Source organism: Oncorhynchus kisutch, unplaced genomic scaffold (genome assembly GCF_002021735.2).
Source record: "Oncorhynchus kisutch isolate 150728-3 unplaced genomic scaffold, Okis_V2 scaffold868, whole genome shotgun sequence".
In the NCBI taxonomy this organism is placed as follows: Eukaryota; Metazoa; Chordata; class Actinopteri; order Salmoniformes; family Salmonidae; genus Oncorhynchus; species Oncorhynchus kisutch.
In genome coordinates, this window is record NW_022262813.1 from 157,684 (window position 1) to 176,089 (window position 18,406).

The 18,406-nt window shown below is 43.3% G+C and overlaps 1 protein-coding gene across 1 annotated transcript; it reads left to right on the plus strand.

Moving 5' to 3' along the window:
• The first annotated feature begins 280 nt into the window (after positions 1–280).
• LOC109877577 (uncharacterized) lies at positions 281–4,116 on the plus strand. Its single transcript, XM_031816782.1, has 5 exons — positions 281–742; positions 1,231–1,309; positions 1,482–1,862; positions 2,217–2,372; positions 3,754–4,116. Exons 2-5 carry the CDS (start codon positions 1,246–1,248, stop codon positions 3,819–3,821), a joined length of 669 nt encoding a protein of 222 aa, XP_031672642.1. The 5' UTR covers positions 281–742; positions 1,231–1,245; the 3' UTR covers positions 3,822–4,116.
• The last annotated feature ends 14,290 nt before the right edge of the window (positions 4,117–18,406 follow it).

An 18,406-nucleotide genomic window follows, 5' to 3' on the forward strand; every position in this document is an offset into this window, starting at 1 on the left:
ATCGGAGGAAAGATGTATTTTATGTGGCTCTCACAAATGTTTTTAGTTATGCATGTTATACCACACGGATAATTTACTGTAAGCCAACTATTTGAAGCCAAAAGTGAAACATCTGAGGAAAGATTTGGTCAGCCTGTTTTTTACAGATAAATCCCATTTTACATGTTAAGACTCTTCCAAAGCACTTTATAATAATGTCCACATGGTGGGGCTGATACCGTCTGGAACACATTGGGCAAGGGAATGACTTGCCCCTCCCTACTGCTGGGAACAGTCAAACGAGGCTGAACCACAAAGTGAAAGTATTTTCTTCGCTTATGAGATTTGCCACTTGGACTACAGGGAGATTGTGAGATTTGCCACTTGGACTACAGGGAGATTGTGAGATTTGCCACTTGGACTACAGGGAGATTGTGAGATTTGCCACTTGGACTACAGGGAGATTGTGAGATTTGCCACTTGGACTACAGGGAGATTGAGATTTGCCACTTGGACTACAGGGAGATTGTGAGATTTGCCACTTGGACTACAGGGAGATTGTGAGATTTGCCACTTGGACTACAGGGAGATTGTGAGATTTGCCACTTGGACTACAGGGAGATTGTGAGATTTGCCACTTGGACTACAGGGAGATTGTGAGATTTGCCACTTGGACTACAGGGAGATTGTGAGATTTGCCACTTGGACTACAGGGAGATTGTGAGATTTGCCACTTGGACTACAGGGAGATTGGAATCAAATTGTAAGTATTTTGTTTATTGCTGCTGTAGTTTTTGGTCGTATCTGAAAGTAATCTGAAAGTAATTGAATGGGTCAATAATTTCGGCAATGCAGTGATTAAAAAAAAAAAAAAAAGTTCTCTAATTTCGTTTTCTGCGTTGTTGTTTAGTGCCCGTAAGTAAGCGTTTCACTGTTAGTCGACAAGTATTATTTGACAAATAAAATTAGATTTTTGCCGAAACGTTGGTTGTTAGGTTTACTCTTTAAATTGTTGGGAGTGTATATAGTGAGACTTTATTTTAACTTTTTTTTTTACATTGACCTTGCTCGCTTAATATGCAAAAATAGCATGTTGAGGCAATGCTTTTATTAGTCAATGCATATTATTCAGGGTATCCACGTTGGCTCTCAGATTTTAATTTGGCTCAACCACTGATTGTTGTCAAATGTGAACCCTTTCCTGTGGAGAGACCACTGTTTCTCAGAACCCCTGTTTGTTTTTCTACGAAGGAGAAAGGCCTTAACATGGCGTTGGTCTTCAGCTTGTCCACTCTCATGTTTCTCATCACTGGGATGGAGACATCCAAAAGTAAGGCATTCTGCAGGCACAATTTGTAGTACTTCTACCAACAGCATAACTTCCAAAATGCTCACACTGAATGGTCTAGGAGTTTTGTTTTATCCAAACTACACTTGTCAGTTGTAACATTTTCTGTACTACAGTCCTGTTTAATTTGGTTTTCTATCTATTGCTTAAACAGGTCTAAGTCAGGGCCCAGAGTTGAAGCTGGTCATCCAGGAGGACTCTGGGAAGGATGCAGTCCTACAGTGCTCTGTGAACATCAGTGAGAAATCCCCTGGTAATGTAAACATAGAGAAGGTCGTGTGGTGGAGGCTGGACCAGAATGGTCTTCACAAAGGTGAACCTGTGTTCATATGCAACATATTCAATCAACAATCCTCCAATCCCAGGTTGCAGCTGAACCCAAAATATCAGCTTTCCATGCCACCTGCCAATGAGAAAGACAAAGTTGTGTCCCTGTTGGTCAAAGAAACGCAGCCTGAAGACGAGGGTCCTTATGAGTGTGTGGTGAACACTGACAGTGGAATCACAAATTGTAACTGCATGCTGAAGCTCACAGGTAACCTCACAGGTCAGCTCACAGGTAACCTCACAGGTCAGCTCAAAGCTTTTGGACTCAAACGTTTATTGGTAGGGCCCTGAGTATTTCCCAGTCAGGAAAAACTAAGGGCTTTACACATAGTTTTGAATTCAAAGTGCCTTCCTCACACCCTAACACTGACCATTTAGTATTCTCCTTTTTGCATCATGATTTCCACTGTGCAGAGGATCCATCAAGAATTTGTGCTTTTCTCACATTAACCTCTATTAGTATCCAATATAAATTGACTTACCCTACAAACATGACCTTATTGATTCCATACCTGAATGCGACGTGATTTTCAATTATATTGATTCTGATTTTGTGTTACAGTACGAGACCAGCACCAGGGTCCTGGAAATGTTGCGGATAAACAGGAGATTCCAAAGAACAGTTACATGAGTGTGGCTGCTGTATGTGTGGTAGTAGGCTCTCTTGCCATTGGACTGCTGCTTCTCAAGCTGTTTCAAGCCAGAAGACTCAGACAAGGTGAGCACCCAGGGTCATGTCCATTAGGGCACACTGTTGCAAAAATGCTTCAAGATGTTATTCAGATAGTTCCTCCCCATTTCAGACTGCTTCTTTCCAGTTCATTACCCTGCTTTTCACAGTCTCCGCAGAAAGACTGTGTCTGGGAAGATTAGTTAAGTACTTCCTGTCCTAGCTAAATGCCATGATATTTTTTTCTTTTATTTGACCTTTATTTAACCAGGCAAGTCAGTTAAGAACAAATTCTAATTTTCAATGACGGCCTAGGAACAGTGGGTTAACTGCCTGTTCAGGGACAGAACGACAGATTTGTACCTTGTCAGCTTGGGGATTCAATCTAGCAACCTTTCAGTTATTAGTCCAACACTCTAACCACTAGGCTACCGCCCCCAATAGAATAAGTGGAATGGAGAACTAACTGCTCAGACAAGAGGACTGAACTTAGTTTTTTCATTGTTTTAGTTTCTCTATTGCTGTCCTCCTTCCCAGATAGGAATTCAGGATTTGTTATTGTATTGTCAGTGAGTGATAAATCACAAACCATGGTAGAGCACACAGTATCAACCCTTGTAAAAGGTTGCTTCTGGTTTCTCTTTCCATATGAACCCTTGATACAAGAGGACTCTGTTGTGGCAGAAGGTATGTTTGAGTATGTTATTTGTCTACCTAATGGAAGAGGATTCCTGTCCAAACTATCAAAGTATATCAAATGTCTGTAAAATGCACTTTATAAAATGTCTCACCAACCACCAGGAGGCCCAGCACAAGAACCAGGTAGCCTAGTGGTTAGAGCGTTGGACTAGTAACTGGAAGTTTGCAAGTTCAAAACCCCCGAGCTGACAAGGTACAAATCTGTCGTTCTGCCCCTGAACAGGCAGTTAACCCACTGTTCCTAGGCCGTCATTGAAAATAAGAATTTGTTGACTTGCCTAGTTAAATAAAGGTCAAAAATTACATATATATATATATATATTTTTTTAATTCCGGGCATTCCCGTGGTTGGCAGGCTGCATCACATCCAGCTGTGATTGGTAGTCCCATAGGGCGGCGCACAATTGGCCCAGCGTCGTCCGGGGTAGGCCGTCATTGTAAATACGAATTTGTTCTTAACTGACTTGCCTAGTTAAATTGAAAAAAATAAGTGTTCCTATTGTCCCCTATGGAACCAGAGCCTCAGGATACAGCAGTCCCAGCAGAGCACAACCCCAGAACCAGGACCGTTTCCGTAGCGACAGATGTATTATCAGGGGTGCCATTGGCTCTCTTCTCTGTCAGTGTCATGTCTGCTCTGTCTCTCACGGCACATCGCTAACTGAATGTGAATGCTTTGCCTGGAGGAGGGAGCAATCTGGCTTAACACTATTCTGTTCCCCCTCTGCAGGAGAAATGGAGTGCACGCATTGTCCTGCTATCAAGCTAATTGTTAGCAGCATTGTCTGTAGTTGTTAATCACACCAGACTATTCTTTCATAATTGTTTTATATATTGTAACTAAAACCTGATATGAAACAAATGCACATATTTAGTGGACATTGATTTGATAGTGAAGACACTAGTGTGATACAGTAGCAGTGTGTGAAATTGATCTTGACAGAACACATTTACTTTGTGCATCACAATTTGAATAAGTAATTTATTCAGAAGCCAATATTGTGTTTTAGTTAATTTGAGAGTTGCTTTAGTTGACAAATGCCATGTTTTTTATTGTTACAAAGTGGGATTCAAATGTATTTAATTGTCATTTTTTTGTAAACAATCTACATAAAATACTGTCAAAGTGTAAGAAGAAATAACCCGAACAGCTGTGTTATGTTTTATGCTGTTGGTTGTGTTGTACTTACCAGTACGCAGTGTTCGCGGGGTCCGACATGCCAGTCAATCTGCTATCTGCCAACCACGGGAATGCCTGGAATGTTCTTGTGCCGGGCATCCTGGTGGCTGGTGGAGCATCGCAGGTTTACTTCTGGTCTTTACAAGACATATCTATGCTTATTTATTTTATCTTGTGTCCTTTACCATTTGTACATTGTTAAAACACTGTATATATATAATATGACATTTGTAATGTATTTATTGTTTTGAAACTTCTATGTGTGATGTTTACTGTTAATTTTTATTGTTTATTTCACTTTATATATTCACTTTATATATTGTCCACCTCACTTGCTTTGGCAATGTTAACACATGTTTCCCATGCCAATAAAGCCCTTGAATTGAATTGGTCACGGTTGTTTGTATGGATATCCTTCATTTATTTGGCGTGGGCTATGGCCGAACAGTAGCCTGTGTGGAGTTGGGTTAATAAACCGTGAATTCGTCAACTCAACCCTCTGTCTGGACAATTGTATCTTTATGATCTTGCCAGGTCATTACAATACCTTTAAGTATTCAACCCCCTGAGTCAATACATAGTAGAAACACCAGCTGTGGGTCTTCCTGGGTAAGTAAGAGCTTTCCACACCTGTATTGTGCAATATTTGTCCATTACAATTTTCATAATTCTTCAGGTTTTTGGGATCTTTCCAAACAGCCATTTTCAAGTCTTGCCATAGATTTTCAAGCAGATTTAAGTACAAAACTGTAACTTGGGCAGTCAGGAACGTTCACTGTCTTCTAGGTAAACTACTCCAGTGTAGATTTGGCCTTGTGTTTTAGGTTATTGTCCTGCTGAAAGGTGAATTCCTTGACCAGTGTCTGGTGTAAAGCAGACAGGTGTTCCTCCAGGATTGTACCTGTGCCGAGCTCCATCCCGTTTCTTTTTATCCAGTATTTGCTGACGTCAAGCAGACCCATGAATCAGCCACCTACATGCTTGCTGCTCTTCCTGGGGTCCAGGAACATTAAGACAGTTATATATCATTTAAAAATATTACATGACATTACACTTCATAACACTTTTCACAACACATTAAGTGTGTTCCCTCAGGCCACTACTCTACTATCACATATCTACAATAGAAAATCTATGTGTACGTGTGTGCAGAGTGCGTGTCTTATCATGTGTACAGTATGTGTGTCTGTGCCTGTGTGTCTTCACACTCCACTGTTCCATCAGGTGTATTTTTATCTATTTTTTTAATCTATTCTACTGCATCAGTTACCGGATGTGGAATAGAGTTCCATGTAGTCATGGCTCCATGAAGTACTGTGCGGCTCCCATAGTCTGTTCTGGATTGTAAAAAGACCCTTGGTGGCATGTCTTGTGGGCTTTGCATGGGTGTTCGAGCTGTGTGTCAGTCCTTTAAACAGACACCTCGGTGCATTCAGCATGTCACGAACCCTGGCTAACAAGTTGAATCAGCAATACAACATTTGGTTTAATTATTTATTTACTAAATACCTAAAAAAATCACACAGAATTACATATGCACAGGATGAATCATACATTGATTACTAATTATTTCATAAAAGAAAACGTCCCTAGAGGACGAAACCGATATGACTGCTGGTTACACAAAGAAAGGGGGTTGGGTTTCAATGAAAGAGCGGGAAGACTGAGGAACAAAAGGATTGGTTCTCTATCGGACCTTATGAAACTATGCTATCGTAAATACGGAATCTTATGCATTCTAAATAACCACCCATTCGGAAAAGAAAAATGCAAGAAACATTTTTACTCTGAGCTGCGCTTCGATAGATTGGTCGAAGACGGAAGGCTGGGTTGACCAGCAGAGATCTCCCTTGTCCTTTGAAGAATATTTCTGGGCGGATACGTTGTAGTCTCGTCGTGTGGTAGAATGGATACGTTGTAGTACCCTGTCGTTCTGAAGAGTTTGTCCGTCCTTTCCTAGGCTACGCACGTTTACAGTTGCTGCTGATAATTCAACGTCTAGGATGTATCACTTCTTTAGTGAATAAGAGTTCAAAGTTCATACCAGGTTGCCATACTCAGCTTGTGCTATTTTCTGGCTGGTGTAGTCAATTCATCTTTCCAACGTGGTGATCGTCACCTTCACGTTGAAATTAGCCCTTTTGAACGTATGGACACCAGTCCTACGTCGTCGGGAACTAAAGTTAATTTTAATAGGTTGTAGTTGATATTAGCCCTTTTAAACGTATGGACATAATTCCTCACATCAGCGGGAACCCAAGGTTGACTTTCGTCAACAGGCTTTTGTAGCGGGGGATTGAAGGGTGTTTCATATTTCTCAACCAATGTCTGTTCACTTGGGCGTGGCCACTGAGTGATCATAGTTTACTTTAAGAAAACAATTATTTCATTTAGAAGCTAAAATTATATTTCAAATTTTCACAAATAGTTTCATATTTAAAAATGTAAATTGCACAAGAATTCCATGTGAATCTGATAACTAGAATGTGAAGACTTTCCAAGAGACAATGTATGTCGTCCTATCATCAGATATAATATTCTAGACAACAACTGATCTGACATCATATTCTTTAAGTACCAATGGACACTTTCAACTGGTTGGATTACAGAAAGATAGTTTTTCTCCCCCAACCATTTGATTTTACATTACTGTCTCTATGTTAACAAAGGGCTTTCTAAGAGTCCATTCTGTCGAGTGGAGAGAAAAAGGGGGAAAGGTATTTATGGGGGGGTCATAAACCTCCCCCAACAGGGCAACGTCATGACAAAATTATTCATGTGAGCTCTCCATGTACATTTAACTTATTCCTTGCCAACCGTTCTGAAACTAACTTCAGCTCTTTGTTCTCCTGGCTTTGAAAAAAAATGGATTGCCTTATCTTACCTGGATGGTATTGGAGAGGCTTCCATTAAATAACACTCTCTGTCTACTGTTAGACAGGTAACTCTTTATCCACAATATAGCAAGCCAGCAATTGACTATGATCGATAATGTCAAAAGCCGTACTGAAGTCTAGCAAAACAGCTCCCACAATCTTTTTATCATCAATTTCAGTCAGCCAATCGTCAGTCATTTGTGTAAGTGCCGTGCATGTTGAATGCTCTTCCCTATAAGCATGCTGAAAGTCTTTTGTCAATTTGTTTACTGTAAAACAGCATTGTATCTGGTCAAATACAATTTTTTCTAAAAGTGTATTAAGGGTTGTGTTAGCAGTTGATGTTATTCTTTATTAACACAGACCACAAAGCAAATCAGGGGGAGGAAAATAGGTTTATTCGAAGAGAACAAATCATACGGGGAGGTAGATGGTCATTCTCCCCTGTCCTCAGTGATGCTCTCCCAGTGATTCTCCCCTGTCCTCAGTGATGCTCTCCCAGTGATTCTCCCCTGTCCTCAGTGATGCTCTCCCAGTGATTCTCCCCTGTCCTCAGTGATGCTCTCCCAGTGATTCTCCCCTGTCCTCAGTGATGCTCTTTCAGTGATTCTCCCCTGTCCTCAGTGATGCTCTACCAGTGATTCTCCCCTGTCCTCAGTGATGCTCTCCCAGTGATTCTCCCCTGTCCTCAGTGATGCTCGCCCAGTGATTCTCCCCTGTCCTCAGTGATGCTCTACCAGTGATTCTCCCCTGTCCTCAGTGATGCTCTCCCAGTGATTCTCCCCTGTCCTCAGTGATGCGCTCCCAGTGATTCTCCCCTGTCCTCAGTGATGCTCTCCCAGTGATTCTCTCCTGTGGTTCTCCACAGAACAAAGGGACAGGGTGTAGTTTATAACCCAGCCCTATCCTGTGGTTGACCAATTAGAATTCCTTGCAATAAAACTGTATCCTATTTCAGGTTGGACCAATGGGAACGTGCCACACCATAAGTTCAGGACGGACATTCCTAACAGATGTTGAACTGAAAACCAACTATTTCCATGGATAATTCCCTATTACAGAAAAACCACTATTTCCATTGATCGTTGTTACTCTATTGACTTCTTGTCCTCTGTCTCTGCATTGTGTATTTATCTTCACAATATTCTTATACTCCCCCTAGACCATTAAAAAAATATATATACTTAAAATATATTTTTAGAAAACAATAATAGACCTTGAAAAAATAGACAGTATACAAAACATTAGCAGTAAGCATAAAATCATTCACATTAAACACCTTGCATTTCTATGATACACAAAGGGCATATTATACTTGCAGTTACAATAAGAAATAGATGATTCTCTCCTGGGAGAGAAAAAAAGTTGTAGAAAAAAAGTTATAGAAAATAAGTATTAACAGCTGTAATGATGATGTCCCTTACGATTCCTACCACATCCTGTATTAGGAGGAAACTCGCACAAAAAAAGAATTGTCTTCAAGACAATAATATTCAATCATCCTATTAGCAAGGTAATCATCCATCAATTCCTTTATAAGTGATCAGCTCTTCCACACTGGTATCAGTCCCACATACAGGAGATAACTATTAGAAAGTGTGTTCTGACAGTCTGCCGGTAGTGAGGAATTCTTCCGTTCCAGTGGTTGCACTTCACCGGTGATCTTGTATCGTTTCAGATACAGTCCTTGAATCGAAGGATATTGCTGCAGCCTCAGACGATAGAGATTCTCATAACCTGTACCGAAGGAAACTAAAACGTGAAAGTAACATGTCCTGGTTTCAAGAGAAATGTATATTTCACATAGATTTCCAATGTTCCAATTTTCAGGAAAGCGTTGGTCATTTCACCCAGACATCCCTAATATGATGACTGCGGTACACAACATAGAAGCTTATCAGGTTCTGATCATCTTACTATGCTTCTTCACCTGAGATTGGCCCCCGATTGATAATCAATCAGTTCTTCATTCTCCAGGCTCTGCTTTGTCATCAGAATGGATCATCTTGAAATGAGTGACATGTGTCCATCGGACTTTTACTGCTGACCTCGTTATGAGCATAACTACTCTAACGTACTTGGTAGTGACATGGGTCGACCTGTGACGACCTCAAATGGACTCAACCCCGTGATTTTGGTATGTGTTGCCCGCATACTACATAATACCGTAGGCAATGCATCTGGCCATGCTATCCCTTCTTGATGCATCTTTGAAAGTCTCTCTTTCAAAACTTGATTTGTGCATTCTACCTGTCCACTCGATTGAGGATGATAAGGGCAGTGTAGTTGCCAATCTAGGTTCAGAAGACAAGCTACCTCCTGACACACTTTTCCTGTGAAATTAGTGCCTTGGTCGGAATCTAATTGTTCCGAATTACCCCATCTGGGAATTATTTCTCAAATCAGAATTTTACCCTACTAAGAAAGTTCCTTTCTTGAAAGTTCCAGTGCATTTGGCGCTACACATCTCAGATTGTATTTCCACGCACCTTCTTGATTGAGTTTGCATCTTGCAGCCATCCATTCCGACACTTCATATTTTGGTGCACTGCTTTGCATGTCTCTAATGTGTTATAATGTATCCAAGGTGTATCTCCTAATCAATTTAGGTGACAGAGGTGTTCTCTTGGCAGCCGCCTTGGCAGCATTGTCAGCCAAATCATTACCTTTATTCTCGTCTGTAAAGATTTTTCCATATGCTTTTATTTTCAAAACTGCAACTTGTCCAGGTAACTGGAGAGCTTTCAGTAGAGCCATCACCTCTGGTCCATTCTTCACAGGAGAGCATTCAGTAGAGCCATCACCTCTGGTCCATTCTTCACAGGAGAGCATTCAGTAGAGCCATCACCTTTGGTCCATTCTTCACAGGAGAGCATTCAGTAGAGCCATAACCTCTGGTCCATTCTTCTCAGGAGAGCATTCAGTAGAGCCATCACCTCTGGTCCATTCTTCACAGGAGAGCATTCAGTAGAGCCATCACCTCTGGTCCATTCTTCACAGGAGAGCATTCAGTAGAGCCATCACCTCTGGTCCATTCTTCACAGGAGAGCATTCAGTAGAGCCATCACCTCTGGTCCATTCTTCTCAGGAGAGCATTCAGTAGAACCATCACCTCTGGTCCATTCTTCACAGGAGAGCATTCAGTAGAGCCATCACCTCTGGTCCATTCTTCACAGGAGAGCATTCAGTAGAGCCATCACCTCTGGTCCATTCTTCACAGGAGAGCATTCAGTAGAGCCATCACCTCTGGTCCATTCTTCTCAGGAGACCATTCAGTAGAGCCATCACCTCTGGTCCATTCTTCACAGGAGAGCATTCAGTAGAGCCATCACCTCTGGTCCATTCTTCACAGGAGAGCATTCAGTAGAGCCATCACCTCTGGTCCATTCTTCACAGGAGAGCATTCAGTAGAGCCATCACCTCTGGTCCATTCTTCTCAGGAGCTCCCAGTGATGTCATATATCCTCTGTTTTCCATATTTTTCCAAAATCATGGGTAACACCAAAAGCATACCTTGAGTCTGTGTAGATATGAGCTGTTTTTCCTTCAGCTTGTTTACATGCTTCTTTCAAAGCCACCAATTCCACCACCTGTGCTGATGTTCCTGCAGGTAACATGCCTTTCACTATCACATTGTCCATTGTAGTAACTGCCCAGCTTGCCTTCCTCCCACCACCCCTCCACAATGCCTTGAACTGTCTGTGGAAAAAGATAAATTCAGGATTTTCCAACTAATGACTCTATAAAGCCATCAGAGAGCTGATCCAAAACCAACTCACAACAGTTGTGTTCAAGTAATGCGGTATCTGTAGGATACATCAGAGTAGCTGGATTTCATGGTGTGCCAAGTTGTTAGGAGCCTCCACTACTTTAGTAGCGTCCGTCGCTTCTTTGTTAATGGGATATTGTTTTGTGTGAGTTGGGACAACACCTGGCAAGCACACTGGTTCCATTTCCACACTCATTTTTGTGTGTTTTCATACCCACTTCTCAGGGATGTTTCAACGTTTTCATACCCACTTCTCAGGGATGTTTCAACGTTTTCATACCCACTTCTCAGGGATGTTTCAACGTTTTCATACCCACTTCTCAGGGATGTTTCAACGTTTTCATACCCACTTCTCAGGGATGTTTCAATGTTTTCATACCCACTTCTCAGGGATGTTTCAATGTTTTCATACCCACTTCTCAGGGATGTTTCAACATTTTCATACCCACTTCTCAGGGATGTTTCAACGTTTTCATACCCACTTCTCAGGGATGTTTCAACGTTTTCAACCATTCATCCAACTGTTTTGTAGATGCTGATTTATGTGTGATTACTGTCAATGGAGGTTTCTCTTTACTACCTTTTACAGCCTGTGTTCTGGTTGGCCTAAGACATTGTTCGTCACCGCTGTCACTATCTGTTGACTCAAAGCCAGGCAGTGCTGACCAGATGCTTGAAACCCGATCATCCTTGCGCAACTCAGCCTGAGGGTGGATTGAAGGAACAAAGGGTCCTCCACATGTTGGAGCCAAGTCTGGTTTTATGACCCTTGTCTGTATTTGGTGAATCTCTTCAAGGTTTAGATTTGTCCACCAAGAGCTTTCACACTTCTTTTTTTCTCTCTGCAATGTCCTATCCATGATTCTCCAGAAATGATTTCTCATCCTGCTTCCTTACTTCGGCTAATACAGTTAAAGACCATTGTGTCTTTATCAAGGAATTCAATATTTTCTTTATTTTTCCCTAAGCTTTTTGTATATCAGACAGATTCCATATTCCATCTTTGTCAACAATGACAAAATATTTATTTATTATCTCTTGCCTACACTCCTCTACTTTGAAATGGTTCTTCATATCACTAGACAGTGAATTTAAAATATTTTTCACGCTCACATCCGGAGGAGCTGTTCCGCCCTTTTCTAGAGTGGTTTTCTCACTTAACAATGGCATTATATTAACTTCAAAAGTTGTATAATATATATCTCTATGATTATATATATTTTTTTTTTTAACAAAAAAAAAAAAGAAGCTTAGATATGACAAAAAGGAGTGACAATATGGTCCGCTATTATTTTCAGTAATTTTCCATCCAAGTTGTCAGACCCCCGTGGCTTGTCACTGTTGATGGTGACATCCCTAAGCAATTCCCTCCCTATCCTGCAGTTCAGAAGGACGACTGTATCTTTGGTGTGTCTGGGCCAGTAAAGACTGCTGAGGGGAGGATGGCTCATAATAATGGCTGAAATGTAGTCAATGGAGTGGCATCAACCATATGGAAACCATGTCTTTTATGTGTTTGATACCATTCCATTTACTCCATTCCAGACATTACTATGAGTCATCCGCCTCTCAGCAGCCTCCACTGGTTTGGGTGGTTTAATACATCATCCACAGCATTTATTAACTTGACCATGCTTAACAAGATATTAAACGTCTGATTTGATATTGTTAGCCATCTACCAATCACTGCCCTTTATGAGGCTTTAGAAAACCTCCGTGGTCTTTGTAGTTGAATCTCTGCTTGAAACTCCCTACTTGACTTAGGGATCTTACAGATATGGACAGAAGAAAGGGTAGTCATTCAAACATGATGTCAACCAGTGGAGACCCGTCATTCAGGGCAGGTGGGGCAGGGATCACACTTTTTTTTTGGGGGGGGGGGGGTCTTGCCTGTTTTGTATGTTATTTTGGCATTAATACGTGACACATATCAGTTTGCAAACAATGTAAAAAAAAGTAATTGAGTTAATAAATCCGCATAAAAACATGATCTCTTTTTTGCTTTCTTGAGTAAGGCAGGTCCAAAATGCAGGTGTTTCGGCCTAGCTCAGTGCTTTCTGTGGTGGTGGGGCAGCCAGTGGAAAATACAAAGCGTTGCGCCTGATTGGCTCAGTTTTCTGTCATGATTGGCTCAGTTTTCTGTCATGATTGGCTCAGTTTTCTGTCACTCATAGGACAGTACGTCATCCCCAATTCTAAGGCTGGAGCTCCTTGTTACCTCATATCCCAGCGTTATGCCTTGCATTACGCCTGGGAAGAAAAATTTGCTCAACTTGCCATTGGTTCAACCATTGGCTCAACTTACTCAAGGCAAACATGTTGACTAAATCATCCCACACAGTTACAAGGATGCACTTTCATGCTAGGTTTACGACCTCATATTGAAGCTTATTCAACAGATGTGTAGAACAATCTTAAAATGATCTACTTTGGTTTAGATACCAGCATCATGAAACCTCTAGTGTTTTAGATGTTATATACGTATTATCAGAACTATTGCATTTGTGGTTTCTATCTAAAACAAGGGACTTTGATTTAACTTGAGATGAATGAAATCATAACTTTACATTCTGACCTGGACACATGGTGGCCTCGCGCTATTAGACTTTCGCGTGCACCAATGACAGTGGGCATTCATGCTGGGATTGTAAGCCACTTTGGAACTCTAGAATGACTTACATTACCAGTCATGCTATATTAATTATTGTTAGATGAATTTAGTTCTTATGTGTTAATTAACCAATTCAATTTTAAAAACTCAGTTTCTGAGAATTTGTAAGATCCTTATTTGCATAAAATAGACAGAGACCAGTCAACCAAAATTAGCCAATAGCGTTTATTCCCGAGAGCATTGGTTTATGTACCTCACATTTCGTCCAATAGCATTTTAGATGTCTCTCCTCTTCTCCGACAAAGAAAAAGCAGCTTCAAAAGTCCATTCCAACCCCTTAACGCACATACATTACTCACTAAATCTGGATTATCTCCTGAAGTCTCACCACAGTTTATTACCACTTAGCTGACAGTTCCAGTCCCCCCCAGATACAGAAAACCTGGAGGGGCTCTCGCTCTCTTATTTTATATCCACAAAGTTATAGCTGAGTCGGTTCAAACATAGGTTAAGGACCCTCTTTGTTTTTGTTAGGCACACACATGCATTCCTCTTCCCCCCTCCAACCCAGTTGGAGCTGTTATTTTGAATTACTCCTTGTTCATGCTACATAACCTCTAATCCTAATGGTTAAGTTTCTGGGTAGAATTATTTAATAATTTATCTTAAACCTTGATAAAATATCTTAACAATTATCCAATCTGCTGGCATGGAATTTTGTGATACTGTATCATATTGCATCTCATAAAGAAAAGAGTTCCAGAGGAGAAGTGCTGATATGAATAAGATTATATGGACAGAATGGCTACTCTTAGACTCTTTGATTGCAAAATTCTGGTAACTTTCTTGTAAAAGCTGGAGAATTTGGTAATCACAATATGGGCAATGGAAAATGATGGGGACCCCTGTAAATAATTAGCAATGGAGCAAGGTTCGACTTTAGTACATTTCAATAGTCATGGGGTGCTGAATGTTTCATTGCTGAATCATAGAGCTCTAATCTGTCTCACTTTCCTCTATCATAGATCACAGGAGCAGGGACACATCCCATCAGAGCTCGCAGGGACCCATCCTGTCAGAGCTCGCAGGGACCCATCCATCCTGTCAGAGCTCGCAGGGACCCATCCATCCTGTCAGAGCTCGCAGGGACCCATCCATCCTGTCAGAGCTCGCAGGGACCCATCCTGTCAGAACTCACAGGAGCAAGAACACGTCCCATCAGAGCTCACAGTAGCAGGGACACGTCCCATCAGAGCTCACAGGAGCAGGAACGCGTTCCGTCAGAGCTCACAGAAGCAGGAACACGTCCCGTCAGAGCTCACAGAAGCAGGGACGCGTCCCATCAGAGCTCACAGGGACCCATCCTGTCAGAGCTCGCAGGGACCCATCCTGTCAGAACTCACAGGAGCAAGAACACGTCCCATCAGAGCTCACAGTAGCAGGGACGCGTCCCATCAGAGCTCACAGGAGCAGGAACGCGTTCCGTCAGAGCTCACAGAAGCAGGAACACGTCCCGTCAGGGCTCACAGGAGCAGGAACGCGTTCCGTCAGAGCTCACAGAAGCAGGAACACGTCCCGTCAGAGCTCACAGAAGCAGGAACACGTCCCATCAGAGCTCACAGGAGCAGGTACGCGTTCCGTCAGAGCTCACAGGGACCCATCCTGTCAGAGCTCGCAGGGACCCATCCTGTCAGAGCTCGCAGGGACCCATCCTGTCAGAGCTCGTAGGGACCCATCCTGTCAGAGCTCGCAGGGACCCATCCTGTCAGAGCTCGTAGGGACCCATCCTGTCAGAGCTCATAGGGACCCATCCCGTAAGAGCTCACAGGAGCAGGGACACGTCCCATCAGAGCTCACAGGAGCAGGAACACGTTCCATCAGAGCTCACAGGAGCAGGAACACTTCCCATCAGAGCTCACAGGAGCAGGAACACGTCCCATCAGAGCACACAGGAGCAGGAACACGTCCCGTCAGAGCTCACAGGAACAGGAACGCATCCTGACAGAGCTCACAGGAACAGGAACACATCCTGACAGAGCTCGCAGGAACAGGGACACATCCTGACAGAGCTCACAGGAACAGGAACACGTCCTGACAGAGCTCGCAGGAGCAGGGACACATCCTGACAGAGCTCACAGGAGCAGGGACACATCCCGTCAGAGCTCACAGGAGCAGGGACACGTCCCATCAGAGCTCACAGGAGCAGGAACACTTCCCGTCAGAGCTCACAGGAGCAGGAACACGTCCGATCAGAGCACACAGGAGCAGGAACACGTCCCGTCAGAGCTCACAGGAACAGGAACACATCCTGACAGAGCTCACAGGAACAGGAACACATCCTGACAGAGCTCGCAGGAACAGGAACACATCCTGACAGAGCTCGCAGGAACAGGAACACATCCTGACAGAGCTCGCAGGAGCAGGGACACATCCTGACAGAGCTCACAGGAGCAGGGACACATCCTGTCAGAGCTCACAGGAGCAGGAACACGTCCCGTCAGAGCTCACAGGAGCAGGGACACATCCTGACAGAGCTCGCAGGAACAGGGACACATCCTGACAGAGCTCACAGGAGCAGGGACACATCCTGACAGAGCTCGCAGGAGCAGGGACACATCCTGACAGAGCTCACAGGAGCAGGGACACATCCTGACAGAGCTCGCAGGAGCAGGGACACATCCTGACAGAGCTCGCAGGAGCAGGGACACATCCTGACAGAGCTCGCAGGAGCAGGGACACATCCTGACAGAGCTCGCAGGAGCAGGAACACATCCTGACAGAGCTCACAGGAGCAGGGACACATCCTGTCAGAGCTCACAGGAGCAGGAACACGTCCCGTCAGAGCTCACAGGAGCAGGGACACATCCTGACAGAGCTCGCAGGAACAGGGACACATCCTGACAGAGCTCACAGGAGCAGGGACACATCCTGACAGAGCTCGCAGGAGCAGGGACACATCCTGACAGAGCTCACAGGAGCAGGGACACATCCTGACAGAGCTCGCAGGAGCAGGGACACATCCTGACAGAGCTCGCAGGAGCAGGGACACATCCTGACAGAGCTCGCAGGAGCAGGGACACATCCTGACAGAGCTCGCAGGAGCAGGAACACATCCTGACAGAGCTCACAGGAGCAGGGACACATCCTGACAGAGCTCGCAGGAGCAGGGACACATCCTGACAGAGCTCGCAGGAGCAGGGACACATCCTGACAGAGCTCGCAGGAGCAGGGACACATCCTGACAGAGCTCACAGGAGCAGGAACACATCCCGTCAGAGCTCACAGGAGCAGGGACACATCCCGTCAGTCATTAAGCATCGCACAAGGTAAGGTTTGTCCTCATGAAAATGGAGTTGTGTGAGAAAGAATCCTAAAGATGGTCCAATGGGCATGGTGTGAAGCCTCTCTCTTTGTGTCAGTCTGCTAAATCTCCTGATGTCCTCTAGGGTGAGATTCAGGTCCTGCTGAACATCTTGCAGCAGAAGATGAAGTACATGCAGGGGCAGCTCAATACCAGGATATCATCCCTGCGCAGAGGGTGGGCATCCCTACACCCCCCCCCCCAACAGTCAGCGTCCCTGCGACCAATGCAATGCTCCAACACCATCTCCAATCACCCCCATGGTGGGACCAACGTGGAATGGTGGAGTGAATACCACATGTGGAGATTTCTACTGCAAGAGAAAGGGTAATTTAAGCTTTATTTTATGAGTAATGAAATTGCTACTCCCGAGTGGTGAAGCGGTCTAAGGCACTGCATCTCAGTGCTAGAGGCATCACTACAGACACCCTGGTTCGAATCCAGGCTGTATCACAACTGGCCGTGATTGGGAGTCCCATAGGGCGGCGCACAATTGGCCCAGTGTCGTCCGGGTTTGGCCGGTGTAGGCCGTCATCGTAAATAATAATTTGTCCTTAACTGACTTGCCTAGTTAAATAAAGGTTAAATAAAAAAACATCAAAAATGTAATTAGTGGTTGTTCTGTATGGTGACATGAGTGGAGTGGACTGACTTCTCCCACTTGTCACAGATATCCGGAGTAGATGTGGTGCATTGTTCCATAATGACCATCACCGAGGCCAACCCTCAGAGCCAGACTGGCAGCCGGCAGGGGGCTGAGCCTGAGACACCTGCTGTAGCGCTTCAGAACAGTGGATGATGGATCTTCAGGAGAGGAAACTAGATTCATCTATCTGATGAGAAAGACAACTCCGTAAGGAACCTGTTTAAATATTCTTTGTAGACACAAAACTGACCCCAAGGCTGAGGTATTCACTTTATATCATGTCAGTTAAAAATAGCAGCTGATCATTGTATTTTAACTGTGAGAATGGTACTAATCATTTGGAGAATTTGTTGATGTGGTTTACTTGAAACTTGCCCCTGGAACTCTACCTTACTTTGGTATGAATCCTTCCAAAGTTAATTGATTTCATAAACTGAGTTTTTTACAGTTGCATAGCAAGTGGTTGTGGTCATTTTGTCTCACAGGCCATTTGCCCAGAGGGACCATATCCACACATGAATATTTCAGACTTCAGCATAGAAAAACTATTGAAAAACGTATCCCTCTCTACTTCATGTCTTGATGTTCACATTAATTGAATATACTGTATGTTCTATCATCATTTATAGTTTCTATATGTTACATACTGTACAGATGTACAATATGTAAATCTATATTTTATTAATATATGAACATGCATTACAAAAAATATAGAAAAGCATTTTTAATGTACCACCATATACAGTATCTCAATATACAACTTTTATGTATGGGTACCTCACTTGAGATCAGTGATGAACTGTTTTCTAATAGGATATTTTCTGTATCAGGTTTAGCTCCAGTGTTTGGCCCAGAAATGTTTCCTTTTGTTTTTTCCAGCTCTCTGAGGTCTGGCCCTCAAAAGTACCCAAATTGTTGGCTTTATGCAGACACCTCTCCC

Bases quoted from the DNA above. Each gene is read 5' to 3' on its own strand.
- LOC109877577 (XM_031816782.1), top strand. From the start codon at position 1,246: ATGGCGTTGGTCTTCAGCTTGTCCACTCTCATGTTTCTCATCACTGGG. The intron at 1,863-2,216 runs GTAACCTCACAG...TTTGTGTTACAG, and splicing joins CTGCATGCTGAAGCTCACAG to TACGAGACCAGCACCAGGGT. The intron at 2,373-3,753 runs GTGAGCACCCAG...CCCCCTCTGCAG, and splicing joins AGCCAGAAGACTCAGACAAG to GAGAAATGGAGTGCACGCAT.